The 15,741-nt window shown below is 59.0% G+C and overlaps 2 protein-coding genes and 2 long non-coding RNA genes across 4 annotated transcripts in view; 1 reads left to right on the plus strand and 3 right to left on the minus strand.

Annotated features, from left to right (window-relative positions):
* The window catches only part of REEP4 (receptor accessory protein 4), a 3,861-nt gene extending 1,077 nt beyond the window's left edge, over positions 1-2,784 (minus strand). The window contains exons 1-5 of the mRNA XM_036449990.2: positions 2,372-2,784; positions 1,505-1,577; positions 1,012-1,088; positions 800-920; positions 294-407 (exon numbers count right to left, since the gene is read on the minus strand). Of these exons, the coding sequence (XP_036305883.1) occupies positions 294-407; positions 800-920; positions 1,012-1,088; positions 1,505-1,577; positions 2,372-2,403 (417 nt within the window). The 5' untranslated portion in view covers positions 2,404-2,784. The remainder of the gene's footprint in view (positions 1-293; positions 408-799; positions 921-1,011; positions 1,089-1,504; positions 1,578-2,371) is intronic.
* Positions 1-3,614, plus strand: part of LOC118725849 — a 19,336-nt gene extending 15,722 nt beyond the window's left edge. Inside the window, exons 3-4 of the long non-coding RNA XR_004990147.2 lie at positions 1,106-1,118; positions 3,412-3,614. This is a non-coding gene — a long non-coding RNA (uncharacterized LOC118725849). The remainder of the gene's footprint in view (positions 1-1,105; positions 1,119-3,411) is intronic.
* Positions 3,615-4,076: 462 nt separating this feature from the next.
* Positions 4,077-5,394, minus strand: LOC123652879. The gene is made up of 2 exons (XR_006742428.1): positions 4,704-5,394; positions 4,077-4,655 (listed from the first exon to the last, which is right to left on the minus strand). It is a non-coding gene; the product is annotated as an uncharacterized LOC123652879 (long non-coding RNA).
* A 1,100-nt stretch (positions 5,395-6,494) lies between these two features.
* On the minus strand, positions 6,495-14,835 carry LGI3 (leucine rich repeat LGI family member 3). Its single transcript, XM_036449974.2, has 8 exons — positions 14,299-14,835; positions 13,451-13,522; positions 12,579-12,650; positions 12,161-12,232; positions 11,942-12,013; positions 11,569-11,738; positions 11,255-11,419; positions 6,495-8,606 (listed from the first exon to the last, which is right to left on the minus strand). The coding sequence occupies exons 1-8, from the start codon at positions 14,502-14,504 to the stop codon at positions 7,789-7,791; spliced, it is 1,647 nt and encodes a 548-aa protein (XP_036305867.1). The 5' UTR covers positions 14,505-14,835; the 3' UTR covers positions 6,495-7,788.
* Positions 14,836-15,741: the final 906 nt, after the last annotated feature.

Here is a 15,741-nt window from a genome sequence, read left to right on the forward strand (position 1 = left end):
GAAACCAAGACTGGCCAGAAGGTAATCACTGGGGCAAGGGCCTCAGTCCTGAAAGCGCCTCGGCAGCCTTCTAGTCCCGGGTCCCTGTGTCACCACCAGGAAACCAAAGCGTGGGGAGCAGCCGTGTCAGAGCCAGGAGGTGTGAACTCCCAGCGCCAGGCTCTGTCACCTCTCACCCCTGCTCCCTGGGACGGACAGCTGTTACCCCTGGGCTCACGGACGGAGAGCGGAACTTGCCCAAAAGGCCCGGGGGCGGGAGTGGGGGTCTGAGGGAGGGCTGGGCCCCAGGGCACCTTGGCGGCGGCCTGCACAGCGGCCGTGGCGGCGATGTTGAGGCCCCGCTTCCCGAAGCTGAGCATCGTCTCGTAGCTGCGCTCCTTGGCCTGCACGATGTAGGTGTCGATCTCCTGCGGATCGGGGCACAGAGCTCAGAGGACAGGCCCAGGCACTCTTCCTCCGCTGGCCCGCAGGCATCTCTGAGCACCCCCTCTCCCAGCCCACCCCCACCCACAGGGGCCGGCAGCCACACCGAGAGCACCCCGTCCCACCCCGTCCCACCCCGCAAGGAGCAGCCATGCTCCGGCCTCCCCCTCGCATTCCCAAACCATCTCCCGGCTGACTCTTCCCTCTCCCAAAGGCCACTCAGGGGCTCCCCATTGGGTTATCCCGGGCGAGGCTCCGTCAAGGTCCCCCAGACCAGGGTCGGAACCTAGGTGTCCCCCAGGGGCCTGAATTCTGAGTCCCAGGCCCTTCCCCTCACACCCACCCCTACACTCCATCCCTGCTCCCCCGGGGGTACCTTCTCATGGCGGGACAAGGCTGGGTGGACAAACTTCCGGTAAAGCAGGCTGGCCCCTTTGGTGTGGGGTGAGAGCAGCCACAGCACGAAGGCCATCTTGATCTCGTAGTAGAAAGGGAACCTGTCAGGGCGCAGGGGGCCAAGGTCAGCCCCGGGGCCAGTTCGAGGGTGTGACATCCCCTCCCACCGCCCTCGAGCCCCTGCACCCATACCAGGAAATGAAGATGTCTGAGAAGGCCTCCACCGCCATGAAGAGGGCAAAGACGATCCAGTACATCATCCACCGGACCTGGGGAGGGGGGAGAGAGCGGGGTGGGGGGTGGGGGGCGGGGCGTGCGTCAGAGGCTGGTGCCTGAGCCTGCAGAGCCAACTCACTGTCCTGGGCTGATCCAGCCCTCGGATGCCAGGGAGCCTGTCCTGCTGCATTCCCCTGGCACCTGGACGGCCCTAGAGAGATGCCTCTGAGAAACTGCCATTCATTCCTGCACCAGCCCCGGCGAGCTTCACCCACAAGTTACTACACAGGCACCTCAATAGCACCCCTCGCCACTCCATCCACACTCACTCTGCTCAGGAGCTGTCAGCCATGTATGGCCCTGGAGGAGGGGGAGGCCAGTTCAGACTCTCCCCACCCCCCCAAGAACTACCATACCTCTCGCCAAGGCTGTCACATCCCACCCCACCTGAGCCAACCGCGCCACTCACATATTCACGAATGTTCTTGGTCTTCACAGCCTTATAGGACGCGTAAGCTGGGTACAGCATCCCAAACACCAGCCTGGAAGAGCAGCCGGAAAAGCAGAGGGGGGATGTGAGGGGTGCCATGCCCTGCCCTGTCCCCCCCATAGGTGGCCACCTCCCCCACGGGTTCAAGGTGACAGTGCCTACCCTGTTCTTCCCGCTTGGCTTGCACAACCTGCATCTGAGTCAGTGCCCTGGAGGCCACCTCCCCACCCTGCTTGTTTACAAACACCCCAACACACCTGCCCAGGCCTGCACAGTGGCCCATGGGTGCGCGGGCACAGACAGCCACGGAGCAAGGCCGGTTGGAGGCAGGCTCCTGAGAGCACCTCCCCCCTCCCTTGGGCGTGCAATCAGGCCCAGGGCCACCCGGCCTGACACCGCCAGGCTGCAGGTGGATAGTCAAGCCAGGCACCAGAGTACTGAAAGGTGACGAGTAGGGAAGTGAGGTGCAGGTGGAGGGGGAGGAGGATGAGTCATGTGACTGCTCAGATGGGAAGCAGGCACCTGGATTCTCCTCCCACAACGTGCCACGACACCTGGGGTTGCCAAGGGGCTTAGGGCCAGCCTGTGGACTCCCACCGTGGGCACCAGCCTGCAGTGTGTGAGTGCCGGAGGGGTCCCCATCACCCGAGGAGACTCTGGGGGCCAGGGCGACGAGCCCGCGGTGCCCGAAGCCGCGTGCAGGCCCGCAGATCCGTTAACCATTGCGGTGAGCGTCGGGGGAGTGGGGGCTGGTGTGACGGCGCTCAGAGGGGCCCCTTTCCCACCCGACATCCTCAGGTGCCCCCAGGGGCAGGCCGGCCCCCCCAGGTGAGCGGCCATACTCACACCACCAGGCGGCAGATCATCCAGGACACCATCCTGCAGCCTCGGATGCCGAGGGAGCCCCCCGGGAAGGCGCCCGGCGAGAGGCTCCAGCAGGTCCGGAGGGGAGCGGCCTGCGGAGGTGCGGAGCCCCCGGAGGAGGCGGACCGGCCGGCGGGGCGGGAGGCCAGGGCCCGGGGAGCCGCTCGGAGCCGGAGGGCGCGCTCCTGCGCAACGCCCGCGGCCCGGCGGTTACGGCGCGCCCCGCACTCCCAGCCGCGGAGACCCGGGAGCGCGGCCCGGCGGGTCGGATCGCGGCCCTCGGCGGGTGCGGGTGGCCTCGCTCGCGCGAGCCTCCGGGTCCCTGAGCCTCCGGGTCCCTGGGCCGCAGGCGCCCGCAGCAGCTCGGGGCGGAGTTTGCAACTCACTTGAAAGTTGCACGGAACCGGGATCTGCCCAACCCCGGGCCGCCGCGCACGGCGCAGGCGCGGAGCGGCCCGAGGGGGCGGGGCGAGGTCAGGGGGCGCGGCCTGCGCTTTAAAGGGCGGGGACCCTCCGGCTGGCGGGTGGGGCCCCGTGGAGGAGCAGCTGCCCAGATCCGGGAGGTGGGGGGGATGGGAAGCGACGACAAAATGGTGGGGCAGGTGGGGGGAGGGGAGAGGGTAAGTTGGGGGGGCAGGTGGGGGGAGGGGAGAGGGTAAGTTGGGGGGGGCAGGTGGGGGGAGGGGAGAGGGTAAGTTGCGGGGGCAGGTGGGGGTACGGGTTGGGGGGAAGCGAAGGAGGTTTGGACCCCAGAGTTTCGGGGCTCATCACTGCTCCCCCCCATCCTCCCGGCCTCATCTTCCCCTCTGTAAAATGCGAACGGGCTCGATGTGGGTGCAGGAGGCTTGTCCAGCGCCTGCAAATCCGGGTCTTACTTCACTGGCACCAGAGCTCAGGATGGCCTCAGCTGACTAGAGGGAAAGTGGGGAGGAAAGGCAGAGGGGACCCAGGGACTCGTCACCCCTCCTGCACCCGGGGAGCGCGGGCTGCGGGAGCTGACTTCTGTCTGGGTGCTCTGCCAGAGCCCGGCGCTGGGCAGGCTGGCGGCGAGGGATTCTGAGAGTCCCCAGCCCCCATGCCTTCCCCAGAAGTTCGAAATTCCACCTCTTCCTCTGAGCCAAGAATACAAATGTCCCTCCCTGGAAGCTTACTAAGATCACCGATTGACATTTTGTAGTGCATTTTGTGTATGTAGCATCTTGATCTTTACAAAGATCCTTTTTTTTTTTTTTTTTTTAAACGACACAACAGCCATGCTCTGACGGCAGGTGGATAAACGCTTGGCCTGATCAGGCGCCTGCAGATGGCTTAGGAGGGGACAGGGAATGCAGTCGCTGCTCCGGGAGGGAGGTGTATGCCTGGAAGAAGGTGAAAGGCTCCAAAGAGAAGGCAAACTCCGCTGCTTCTCCAACTTTTCACGCGGGGTTACACCGGCTGTACCTCTCCTGCCCAGTGCCTCATTCCCCCTCCTCACTGCACCGCCCACACTGCAGCGTCCCTCTGCCTCCGAGCTGAGCTGAGCGCCAGCAGAGCTGCGGGGGTGGGAAATGGGCAGCTATTACCTTTTATTAGAGCCATATTTAACGCCCACCACCCCCTCAAAAGATGAAATAGATAATGACAGGGGGCCAGGGAAAGCAGGCTACTTGGGAATAAATCAATAAAAACATATTGTGATTATACTTAATTATTATCATCATTTTTATTGGTGTTGCTGGGAGTGAAACCGGCCCACAGGAGAAGCTCCCCTGAGTCCCTGCTGCCTCCAATGCCTAGCCACCCCCTCCCCCTGGGCCCAGCTCCCACCCTGCACTGGAGGAATAGGAAATGCCAACGGCTGGCACCTCACCACCCATCTCACCATCCATCTCTAGGCAGAGTCCTTGGAGAAGAAAGGTGTGACTGACTCAAGAGAGGGCCGGCTCAGGAGGAGTGGGGTGGGGGTGGCTTGCAGAAGTGGGAAGAGGTGTCCATGCTTCGGGAGGTAAGGGTGCCTGGCTGACTGCTCACATGTGAATCTCATGTGCATGTAGAGCAGCAGCCTTCTCCCACCAGCCACCTTCCAGAGTCACACATGTGACCTCAGCATCGCAGGCTTTTCCCCCTCCCAATTGGCTGGGGGAGGAGCCCCCCTGTGCCCACTGGGACAGTCTCTCACAGGGAGACTCCTGGTCCCCGTGACTGTGCTTGGGAAGTCTAAGGGACAAGACGGGAGAAGTCTGCTGCTGAGAGCAGGGCTCCGCATGGAGGGGCCTGAGGCTGGCAGCTGTGTGTGTGTGTGTGTGTGTGTGTGTGTGTGTGTGTGGAGGGGGACGGGGGTGTCACCTTCCTCAGCTTTGGCAGAGTAAGTGGACTCTGCCTCTCACGGCCTTTGGTCCTGAGCTGTTGACACAATCACCCAGTTACCCTGGGTTGCTAAGCAGCTCTCTGGACACACAGATGACCCCCAGGGCAGGTGGAGAGAGCAGAGCTTTCAGGGAGAAAAGTGTCTCCATCTTTGGGAAGAGCCCCGGGGGCTGGGAGGGCAGGGACGACTGCCAGAGTGATGTTTATCTTCCTTCTGGGCAACAGAGGGCCAGCGGTCTGGGAGACCCAGTGCGCTCTGCCTGGCAACCTGTGTGTGCGCAACATGAGGACCCGCTACCCCTGTGACAATTCCGGGCCAGCGCTCCCTGGGCTGTGTCTGGGGGACCTGTGGGTGCCTCCTAAGCCAGAAGCACAGGAGTGTGGTTTGTGAAGGTGGAAACCCACACATACCACCTGTGAGATTCCCCGTTGTGAGGAGTGGTCAGGGGCAGGGTTGGCTGGGCCTCTGAGGCTCCAGGTAAGATGGAGGGCACAGGGGCCTTGAGACCAAGGATATCAGTTCTCTCCAAAAGGCACGCTTTTCTCCTCCCACAAAGCAGCCTCTCTGAGCCACCTGAGTCTCACACAGTCCTACAGGCCAATAAAATTATACTTCTGCGACAGACACACTGTTTGAAGGGCCTTGCATGTATTAATAGACTATACACTGAGTGGCCAGATTATTTTGATCTCTGAATGCATAATAATCTGGCCCTCCAATTAGAGTAGGGGTGTCGAACTCAATCAGAGAAGGGGCCAAAATCTAAAATCCAGCCTAAATCGCGGGCCGAATGGTTTACTGAACAGTCATAAACTGTCATTGTGATGGAAACGCAGCGGAGTGCGGTGATGACAGCGCGGTGCGGGCCACATTGCAAGGCCTGGCGGGACGGATTTGGCCCGCGGGCCTTGTGTTTGACACATGTGAATTAGAGCATTAGAGGGGCCAGGTGCATGAATTCATGCATGGGTGGGGTCTGGCCAGCCTGGCCAGGGGGAGGGGTCATGGGTGGTTGGCTGGCCTGCCTGCTGGTCGGACTCCTGGTTGAGAAGACAATTTTCATATTAGCCTTTTATTATATAGAATATACACTGAGTGGCCAGATTATTATGCATTTAGAGATCATAATAATCTGGCTACTCAGTGCATATTGAGAGCAGTTACACTTCACACGAACCCTGTCAGGTAGGTCTGACCGTCCCCACTTTACAGATAAGGAGACAAAGACAAATAGGCTGAGTGACGTGGTTGAGGTCACCGAGCTGGTTAGTGGCCAAATCGGGACTGGACAAAGTCAGGTTTATGGTCTGTGTTGCAGAAGCAGCTCAGGCTCCAGGAAACCAGCCCACTTGCTTGAAATCTCGCACTGAGGGCAGAGGGTGGCAGTGATGACAGACACTTGCCCAGAGGGCATGAGGAGGGGAGGGGAGGGACTGCTGAGCTTGTTTTCGGTCATGTTGATTGGAATTCACCTGACAGAGGGACAGACTCCCGTGACCCCAAGACTGTGATCTCCAGGAAGGAGCACTCAGGGCCATGAGTCAGCCCCAGGTGGTGGAGACCGGTCACACTCACCCAGCACCGGAGCCCCTGACCCCAGCATCAGCAGACTGTGGGGGTACCCACTCATTTGTCAGAGGGGAGGGAGAGGGTCTGAAAGCGGACCCCGGCCCCTGCGAGCAGGAGGGGCAGACAACATGCTATGTTCTTGATGAAACAGCTGCTGCTGACCGTTGCCGCTGACACCTGGAAGCTGGCCATGGGGTGGGAACTTTTTATTTAAAGCAAGTGTATTCTAGCATTGCCCCAAGTATCCCCCAGCCCTGGCATCCTGCCACCAGCAGCCCCTCCCCGTGCTTTCTCCACCGCCCCCTACCGTCTATCCCCAGCACACTGCCTCACAGCTCTATCCCCAGCACACAGCAGGGGGCAGCAGAAGCTTGGCTCCCAGGTGCCACACCACTGGGCAGGCCCTCAGACCTCTACCACCCAGTTTGCCCTGAAAGGCAGTGCCCCTGGCGTGTGCATCTGTGGCCAGAGCCCCCAAGATGCTCTCCAGCCCGGCTCTACTCCCGGAACCTGCCCAGATGATTGGAGTGCTTGCAGGGTCGCTGGCCTGGCCAGCTCTGGGTCTTAGACAAAGGGTCCAGCACAGCTCAGGGTCCGCGTCCTGCAAAGGAGGGGCTGAACGTGGGGCAGGGTGGGTGTCTGAGGCTGGGGCAGCTACAGGAAAGAAAAGCAGGAAGGCTTCTGTCTGGGAAGTCTGCCCTCCGTGGGGACAGGGTCAGAGAAGAAAACCCCAGTGAGAAAAGAGCCAGAGTCAGGGTTTGCTAGGGTTGCTGTTGTTATTGCTTTGGGCAGAGGGGCTTTGCCCCCCAGGAGGTCAAGCTGGGGCCCTCCCATCCTTACCAGCGATGAGCAGAGGGCGGTCGTGTGCCCTCTCCAAGAGGAGAGGAGGTAATGGAGGCGGGCCGGGTTCCTTTGGGCAGAGCTGGATCTGCATGTGTGCACAGGGAGACAGGGGTGTGGACAGGCGTGTGTGCGTGTGGCTGAGGGTGTGGGCCAGACCCCACATGTACGTGCAGGAGGAGGGGAGGGCGCGGGAGTGTGCCCGCAGTGGAAAGGGTGTCGCTGTGGCTGCAATGTGGGGTGTGAGCAGGTTAAGCAGGCCCCTGGAGCACCAACAGGGGAGACCAGAGGGTCAGACGCATCAGCCCAAGACCCTCCCTTCCAGCATCCCTCCCCCTCCCCACGCCAGAGCTTGCGGAAGGCAGCAGATCCAGCGGGGCCTGCCGATGGGGTGTGGGACCCACAGGTGCCCACAGACAGGAGGGTCCCGGTAACTGGCTTGCCAGGTGCATATACAAGTCCCCATGCTAATGACGATGATGACCGGCTCCCGGGGCCAGTCCGTGTGGTGCCCGTGCTCACCAGGAGTGTGTGTGCAGGAGGTTAGCTACACGTGTCTCCACACAGCCAGGCACCCACGTTGCTCACACAGACCGCCCCCCTCCCTTTCCTCAGCCCCCAATCCAGGGGCCTCGGCACCCCGCTAGGCACTAAGATCCACCACGACGTGTCGGTACACAAGCGTCTGTCCCTTGAAGCTGGGGGCCAGGAGCAGCTGGGCGTCCCCGGCAAGCATGTAGCAGAAGGCCCGAGGGGCCTGCACAGCCAGCTCCTGGAACCGCACGAACTTCTCCCGCCCCTCATCCCACTGGTAGATCTGGGTGAAGGAGAAGTCGCTGCCCAGCGCCAGGTAGCGGCGGCCACCGACGAGGAAGGGCTGCAGGGCCATGGAGCCGCGGGAGGGCAGGGCCTGCACCTCCGAGAAGCGGGTGCCCTCCCAGCGCAGGATCTTGGAGTCCCCGATGTAGCGGCTGAGGCACAGGTAGCTGTCGCGCCCGGCACGGAAGTGTTTCACAGCCTGGGCATCGGGCACCTGCGTCACCTCCCCCTGGGCCACGAACTGCTTCTGGTTGCGACTCCACTGATAGATGACTGGCGCCTGGGAGCTGCTGGACACGATCAGCCGGGGCTTGCCCTCACCGTCCACAAACTCCAGGTCGGTATCGCGGTGCCAGGCATGCAGGGCCTGGTGGGAGTAGAAGCCGTTCTGGTGCCAGCGGTAGAGGCTGGTGGCGCCCGCCTTGGAGCTGTCGGCCACGGCAAAGTACCAGTCGCCGTCGATGCGAAAGGCCTCCAGGTCGTTGGGCTTGCGCACACGCTGCGGGTCGATGTCCTGCAGCTTGGTGAAGCGCGTGGTGTTGGGGTCCCAGTGGTAAATGTAGGAGCCGCCAAACAGCTGGGCCACCACCACGTACAGCTGGCTGTCCACCACCATGGGCTTGCAGTGCACGGCTGAGGGAGCTGCCGGGACACAGGGAAGCAGCGTCAGGCAATACAGGGAGCTTCGTGCCCCTGCCCAGCCTCAGAAAAGGGGGTCAGTCCCCACCGGCCTCGGCCAAGGCCAAGGCCCTCTGCTACAGCGGTCCCTCCCACTGAAGCTCCTCTTGTCGCCTCACAGCTAACACAGTTGGTGTCAGCATCACCCTCCATGTACTCTTTTTTTTAAAATTATTTTCTTCTTTTAAAAAAATATATATATTATTGATTTTGTTCAAAGAGGAAGGAAGAGAGAGAGTTAGAAACATCGATGAGAGAGAGTCATCGATCAGCTGCCTCTTGCACACCCCCTACTGGGGATAGGCCCACAACCAAGGTACATGCCCTTGGTCAGAATCAAACCCGGGACCTTTCAGTCCCCAAGCCGACGCTCTATCCATTGAGCCAAACCAGTTCCAGCTCCATCCATTCTTGACCCCCGAGTTCAAATACATACTAACACGGAGCACAAAACAGGCATTCCTAGATATTGATGGGCTGTTTAACCGTTGTGTCAGTTATTGAATCTATATTGTGTACAGTCACTGTGCTAAGTGTGAACACTCTGAAATGCACCCATTTTGCCATTTCACACAGAAAGAAACTGAGGCTCACTGTCTGACTTGTTCGAAGCCACCCGCTGGCAAGAGGCTGAGGAGGGAGGGGGAGTTTGAACTCATCCATAGCTCAAGAACATTCTCCCAAGAACTCCCACTTTTTGAAAGCTTTTATGTATGAGCACAAATGTACTTGTGCTCAACCAGGCTGATTCGACACCTTCCCAGGCACCCAAAGCAGATGGGCCGCGCTCCCCACCTGCTTTCACGCACTCTCCCCCAGCACTCCACCTCTCCCTAAGGGAAGCCCAGGCTGAGCCTCAGGCTCTGGCAGTTACTGAGTCCCTCTTACAGCCTTTGTCTGCCCACCCAGCTCCTCACCACCCGCTCCTGAGCCACCTCAGCTCAGACTCTTTGCCCAAACTCCCTCAAGCACCTCAAATGCCAGTTGGCCAAAAATGAGCTCCACATCTACCCCTAAACCTGTTCCTCCTCCTCCTTCTGTGTTCTTCTTCTTTTAAAAATTTTATTGATTTTTTTACAGAGAGGAAGGGAGAAAGATAGAGATATCAATCAGCTGCCTCCTGCACACACCCTACTGGGGATGTGCCTGCAACTAAGGTGCACCCCTTGACCGGAATCGAACCTGGGACCTTTCAGTCCACAGGCTGATGCTCTATTACTGAGCCAAACGGGTTTCAGCTCCTTCTGTGTTCTTGATGTCAATTTGTGGCTTCACCTAGTCACCCCAACCAGAAACCTGGGAGCCACTCCCCAACACTTCCTTGTTCCTCATTCACACACACCTGATCAATTCCCAAGTTCTGTCAACACTCCTTTCTGCTTTCTAGTACAATTTGTGTAAGATTAGTGTTATTTCTTCCCTAAGTGTTTGCTAGGATTCACCAGGGAAACCATTTTGATCTTGTGTTGGGGGGGAGGTGTTTTGTTTTTTGTTTTTTCATAATGACTGCAAGTTCTTTCATAGATATAGGGCAATTTAAATTTTCTGTTTCCTCTTGTGTCAGTTCAATCCTCTTTTTTATAATCCTCAGTTAAATATAACCGAGACACGGCTGCTGCCTCAGTCCAAGCTCCAGCTGATCCTCCTCCATGTTTTCTCCCATGCCTAGCCACTCTCCACAATGCTCACAGACAGTTGTCTAAAATATAGATTGGATTGGCTCACACACTTTCTCAAAGCTCATCAATATCCTTGTCCTCATCTCTCTCGGGACTGCCACTGTCCACCTTGAACCTTATGCTGCAGTCATATAAGCTGCTTATATCAGCCCGCCCTCACACAATGAGCTGTAGTACATCTTGACTTTGCTCATGCTCTTCCGTCTACTAGAACATCCTCCCCACGTTTTTCCTCCTCGTTTAGTCTCCCTCAGCATTCTAGACTCAGTTTAAACTCAGTATCTCCTCCTTTTTATTTTATTTTATTTTATTTTATTTTTAAATACTTTTATTGATATTTTACAGAGAAGAAGGGAGAGGGATAAAGAGCTAGAAACGTCGATGAGAGAGAAACATTGACCAGCTGCCTCTTGCACACCCCCTTCCAGGGATGTGCCCGCAACCAAGGTACATGCCCTTGACTGGAATCAAACCCGGGACCTTTCAGTCCACAGACCAACGCTCTACCACTGAGCCAAACTGGTTTTGGCAGTATCTCCTCCTTTTTAGTTCATTGGCACTACCCACTTACTTAAGCCAGATACCTGGGCACCACCTCTGACTCCTCCCTCTCCCTCGTCCTTCAAAACTCAGTGTAGGCATCCCCTCTGCCAGGAAGCTTTCCTTGATTGTCCAGGGTAAGTCTCTCCTTGGTGTTCCCAATGCATGGTGTTCATATCTTCCTCTTAGCACCGGCCTCAGTCCATATTATATAAATATTATCTGTGTATGTATCAGCCTCCCTCCAAAGACTAGAACATTCGTATGAGCCGAGGCCATGCCTCATCTATCTCTCTCCCTATAGGAACTCAATGGAGAAGAACAATGGGGCCTCCAGCCCACACCTCTGCTCCCCCCAGCTGGGGCCAGCACAGCCAGGCTGGGCACAGGTACCTGGGATTCTGTCATAATCTCGAAGCTGCCGTTCAACATAGTCCCACTTGAGGACAGTGCAAGCGCTGGCCCCGGGCTGGGCCAGGGCCACGTAGAGGTCGCTGGAGTAAAAGAAGGGCTCAGCTGACACTGCTGGGAAGGACAGGGTCTGGTACAGCACGAAGTCTGCAGGGATCGGGGTGGGGAAGAGAGAGCGTTTGTTGGATCATAAGGGTCGCACAGTGAGCAAGGCAGGGAGTTGGGGGTTCAGGTGATGCCTGCGGAGCTCCCTTGGGGAGGCGCAGCCTGAGGCTGAAGGCAGGGGCACCTCCTACCTGTGGTGACGCAGTCGAACTCCCGCAGGGGCAAATCCTGCACCTTGTGCTCCTGGAAGCGGGGCGGGCTGGCGCAGTAGATGGGGGCTACCGTGGTGTTGGTGTGCGCCAGCCACTCCACCAGCCACTTCACCTTGCAGTCGCAGTTGAGCGAGTTGCCCCGCAGGTCCCTGGTCGTTAGGGTGATGGGCAAAGGGAGGACAGGCTCTCAGCTGCTCAGGCCTTCCCCACACCCCACACCCCTTCCCCCTGCAAACCAAGCCCTCCTAGCTTCTCAAGACTTTATGATCTTCCCAATGCTGGCTCCACACCACTCCCTCCGGGTACTCGCCCCCCTGTGGCACTGTTGGGAGAGCTAGGACTCAGGCCTTACAAGTCGCTCAGGATGTCCAGGGGCCGGAAGATGTCTCTAGGCAGCGTCTGCAGGTTATTGTTGGCCAATGAGCTGCAAGAGAGAGCCGTGGGTCACCTGAAGATGGTGACTGAGGCCAAAGGCCATGAGAGAGAGAGATGGGTGTGTGTGGGGGGGGGGGGGGGGGTAAGGGAGTGGGTTGTGGTCCGATGAATGAAGGTAAGTGTGGGATGTACTCACAGGTGTGTTAAAGACTTGAGTCCTCGGAAAGTAAACTTGGATAGTGCCCAGATGTCGTTGTTCTCAATGAAGCTGGAGGAGATGAGAACAGTCTCAACCATCACTCAGGGCCCCCGGCCCCCACCCACCGCCACCACCTACTTCCCTACACCATGCCCAGATGCCAGCCCACGGCCCTCAGACAGGCTTTTATGCCTAATGTGGAGACATGAAGCCGGTGGTGACAAAGCATCCAGGCAGGGCGATTCAGGCAGAGGGATGGAGGAAGTGACCTCTGCTCTGCTCAGTCCTGCAGTCAGCGGATTCAAGGGCTCTCAATGCCCCCAGCCTTCCTCCTTCAACCTCTCCTCCGAGCCCACCCAAGCCCTTCCCATCCATCCTCCCTTCGACCCTCCATTTCCCTTTCCTTCCCACACACAGGTACTGCAGGTGCGACAGTCCTGTGAAGGCGTTGTCTCCGATCAGTGTAAACTTGTTGGAATTGAGTAACCTGGAGAGACAAAGGCAGAGTTAGAGCTTCCGAGGGTGTGCCTGCTGCCTCACCCCTGGGCTTCTCAAGGCCTGGCTGCCCTGCCTCCTGCCCCAGGGACCCCAGCAGAGAGCCCCAGAGCAGCCTAGGCAGCAAGACCAGGCAAGAGCTGTTCTCGTCCCAGAAACTCCCAGGGTCCCTGAAGGCTCTCGGGGTAAAAACAGCCAGGGCTGATCTTTCCTGGCAAGCTGGATCTACACCCGCCCCCCCCCCCCTCCCCTCAGCATCTCTGCTCTGTGTCCCACTCTCAGCCAGGCTCGGTCCAGTCCTCTAGGGCGGATGGTGAGAGGGAGGTGGGGCAACCCTCTCATGTGACTAGAGCTTCATGTAAACAACCCTTTTACATGCTCTCTAGCCTTCCCTCCGTTCAGCTCACCAGCTCTTTCCTCAAACCCTAGGGTCACGTGTCTCTAAGATGACCCTTCTCCCCTGCAGTGTTCGCTTTCCGGCACCCACCTAATTTATTGCACCCAGTTCCTTTAAGTCTCTAAAGACAAGTCCATTCCTAGCTGGGCCCTAAAGGCCCACATCTTGGCTTTTGCATGCAACCCCAACCCTCCTCCCCAACCACTGCTCCTCCACCCTCATGACCCCAGACAGCTCCACCTCTTGGGGCATGTCCATCTGGGCAAAAGTAGGGACGCCTGCATCTTAATTTCCAAAGGCTAAACACATGGGCTCTCCCCAGCCCAGAATCTGCCTGTTCCCTCCCACGGCCCCTCCCCAAGCCACCCCCGCCTCCCACAAGGCCCGGTCCATACAGGAACTGCAGCAGCGGCAGGTGGGAAAATGCTCCGTCCTGGATCTCCGAGAAGGCAGCGTTCACCAGCGTCCTGCAGGGGACACCTGAGTCAGTCCCCCACCCGAGGCCGTCTCCCCCTTCTCACTGCCTGCCTTCTTCACTGCCTCCCCAACTGCCCCCCTGAGCACCCGTGGCCCCAGGCTTAGATCCCCCTCAGCCAAAAGGAGGTTCCACTAGCCACACTCTCATGAGCGCCCGAACACCCACAGTGTGCTGGGTGCTCTCGAGCCATGGGGCCCTCGAATGGGAATGGGGATTAGCATCCTGCTCTCAAGGACCGCACAGCCCATCTGGTCCAGGAGGCCGCTGCTGCAAGTGTCTGACTGGCCGGGTGCAGAGTGGCTGGCGAGACCAGTGAGAGGCATCTGCCCCGTGCCAAGGTGCGGGGTGGGTGTATCTCCCTCCCACCCCTCCCTGCTGCTTCCCCCCCCCCCCCACTAGAAGCCTTTCTGCCCTTGATGTGACATCACAGGCAATGGCCCACAATCTGGGGCAGGCAACACCCCCTCCCTCCAAGTCCAGAGCCCTGCGCACAGTAGGTCTCATTGATGCTGCTGGTGGTGATGATTCATTCTTGGCCACGAAGTCCTGTTTTCCCCAGCCATGGCTGCTGAGCCTGCGTGACTGCAGAAGTCCCTGCCTGGCTGATACCTGAGTCTCCTGTCCCGAGGTTACTTACCCTGGAGTCCTCCTGGTTCCCATACTCTGCAGAGGGGGAATGGGGTCCTCCCCATCCACTCCCAGCGTGGTCCTTGCCCTCCTCCCCCTCCTGGCTCGCCACCCCCTGGGTCAGGGCTTGGCACTCACAGAGAGATGACCTCGGCCGGCAGGTTCCTGGGCACTGCCTTAGAGTCCACGCAGAAGGCCGTGTCCCTGGTGCAAGAGCAGCTGGGTGGGCAGGGGGGCGCTTTGGGAGGCCTCTTGGCAGTGACTTGCAGCATCAGGCAGCATCCGAGCGCGGACAGCGCCAGCAGCCTGAGCCCGGAGCCCCGCCTGAGGCGCAGCCCCGCCATGCTGCCTGCAAGCTCTGCCTCCGGCCACCGGCTGCTCTGCCCCGCCGCTCTCTGTCACCCTGCGGGCTGGATCCACCTGGCAGCGAGGGGCCGGTCTGCCGCTGCGCGGAGCGGACTCCCCCAGCCCCGCTCGCTCGCTCCCGGGAATCAACTCCGATGGATGCGCGCAGAGCGGACCTGCAGGCGCTGTGGCGGCCGCGGACTGCGGCGGCGGCGGCGGGGGCGCGCAGGGCGGAGGGGGAGTCCGGCTGGGAGCAGCCAGAGCAGGGAGTGGTTGCGGCCCTGGCTGCTTTGTGCTGCATCCCCTGCTGGCTCTCCCTGGGCCATCTGCTTGTGTCTGGTACCCAGGGCGCCACGGCATGCGTGCGAGGTGTCCATGGATATATCCCAGGACGGCATGACTGTGCGTGTGTGCACACCTGTCCCTGCAGGCACGAGCACGGGTCCCCCTGGGAGCATTTCCGCAGAGGGAGCCGTGTGCCCCGGTGTCCCTGGTGTGGGCCTTGGCCCTCCGTGGCACATCCTCTCCGCAGAGTCCTGGGCATGTCACAGGTGACAGGCGTGTGTTGTGTTGTTCACAAGAGTTCCACAGCTCGTGCACAGAATGTGCCTTTGTGTCTGTGTGAGCTGAAGGGGAATGTCGTCACGGGACTGGCGTGGGAATGTGTGGAATTCTGGAACATTTCTCCCTACACAACCACAGCCTGTTGGAGCTGGGAGGCTCTTGGAAGTTTTCCAGTCCAGGGCTTTGTGTCACAAATGAGGAAACCGAGGCCCTCCAAAGGAGGAAAGTGTGTTGTATTCTCTACTTACTGAACCCTCTCCACCTTCCGAGATAGCTGCTAGGAGTCCCCTTTGACAGATAGAGAAACTGAGGCGCCCCGTACCAGGAGAAGAAGGCGACAGAGCAGGGGTTTAACCAGTTCTGCCCAGCTCCAGAGTTCACGGTCACTCTTCCGTTCCAGGGGTGATCCAGGTGGCCCAGGGCCCCTGAGAACCTTTCAGGGGCTGGTTGAGGTCAAAACAATTCTCCTACTAATGTTAAGACATGATTTGCCCTTTTCACCTTCATGCTCTCCCAAAGTGCCCTGGGGTTTTCCAAAGATACTGATGTATCTTCTACAAAGCCAGAAATGAAAGACATTTATAAAAATGTAAAATAATGACACTTCTCTCTCTCTCTCACTCTCTCTCTCTCTCTCTCTCTCTCTATATATATATATATATATATATATAT

Source organism: Pipistrellus kuhlii, unplaced genomic scaffold, assembly GCF_014108245.1.
Source record: "Pipistrellus kuhlii isolate mPipKuh1 unplaced genomic scaffold, mPipKuh1.p scaffold_m20_p_21, whole genome shotgun sequence".
Classification (NCBI taxonomy): Eukaryota; Metazoa; Chordata; class Mammalia; order Chiroptera; family Vespertilionidae; genus Pipistrellus; species Pipistrellus kuhlii.

Coding starts and splice junctions, on each gene's coding strand:
- LGI3 (XM_036449974.2), bottom strand. CDS start 14,504: ATGGCGGGGCTGCGCCTCAGGCGGGGCTCCGGGCTCAGGCTGCTGGCG. Junction 12,014..12,160: donor CTCAAGTCTTTAACACACCT/GTGAGTACATCC, acceptor TCTCTCTTGCAG/CTCATTGGCCAACAATAACC. Junction 11,739..11,941: donor CTGGACATCCTGAGCGACTT/GTAAGGCCTGAG, acceptor CCTAACGACCAG/GGACCTGCGGGGCAACTCGC.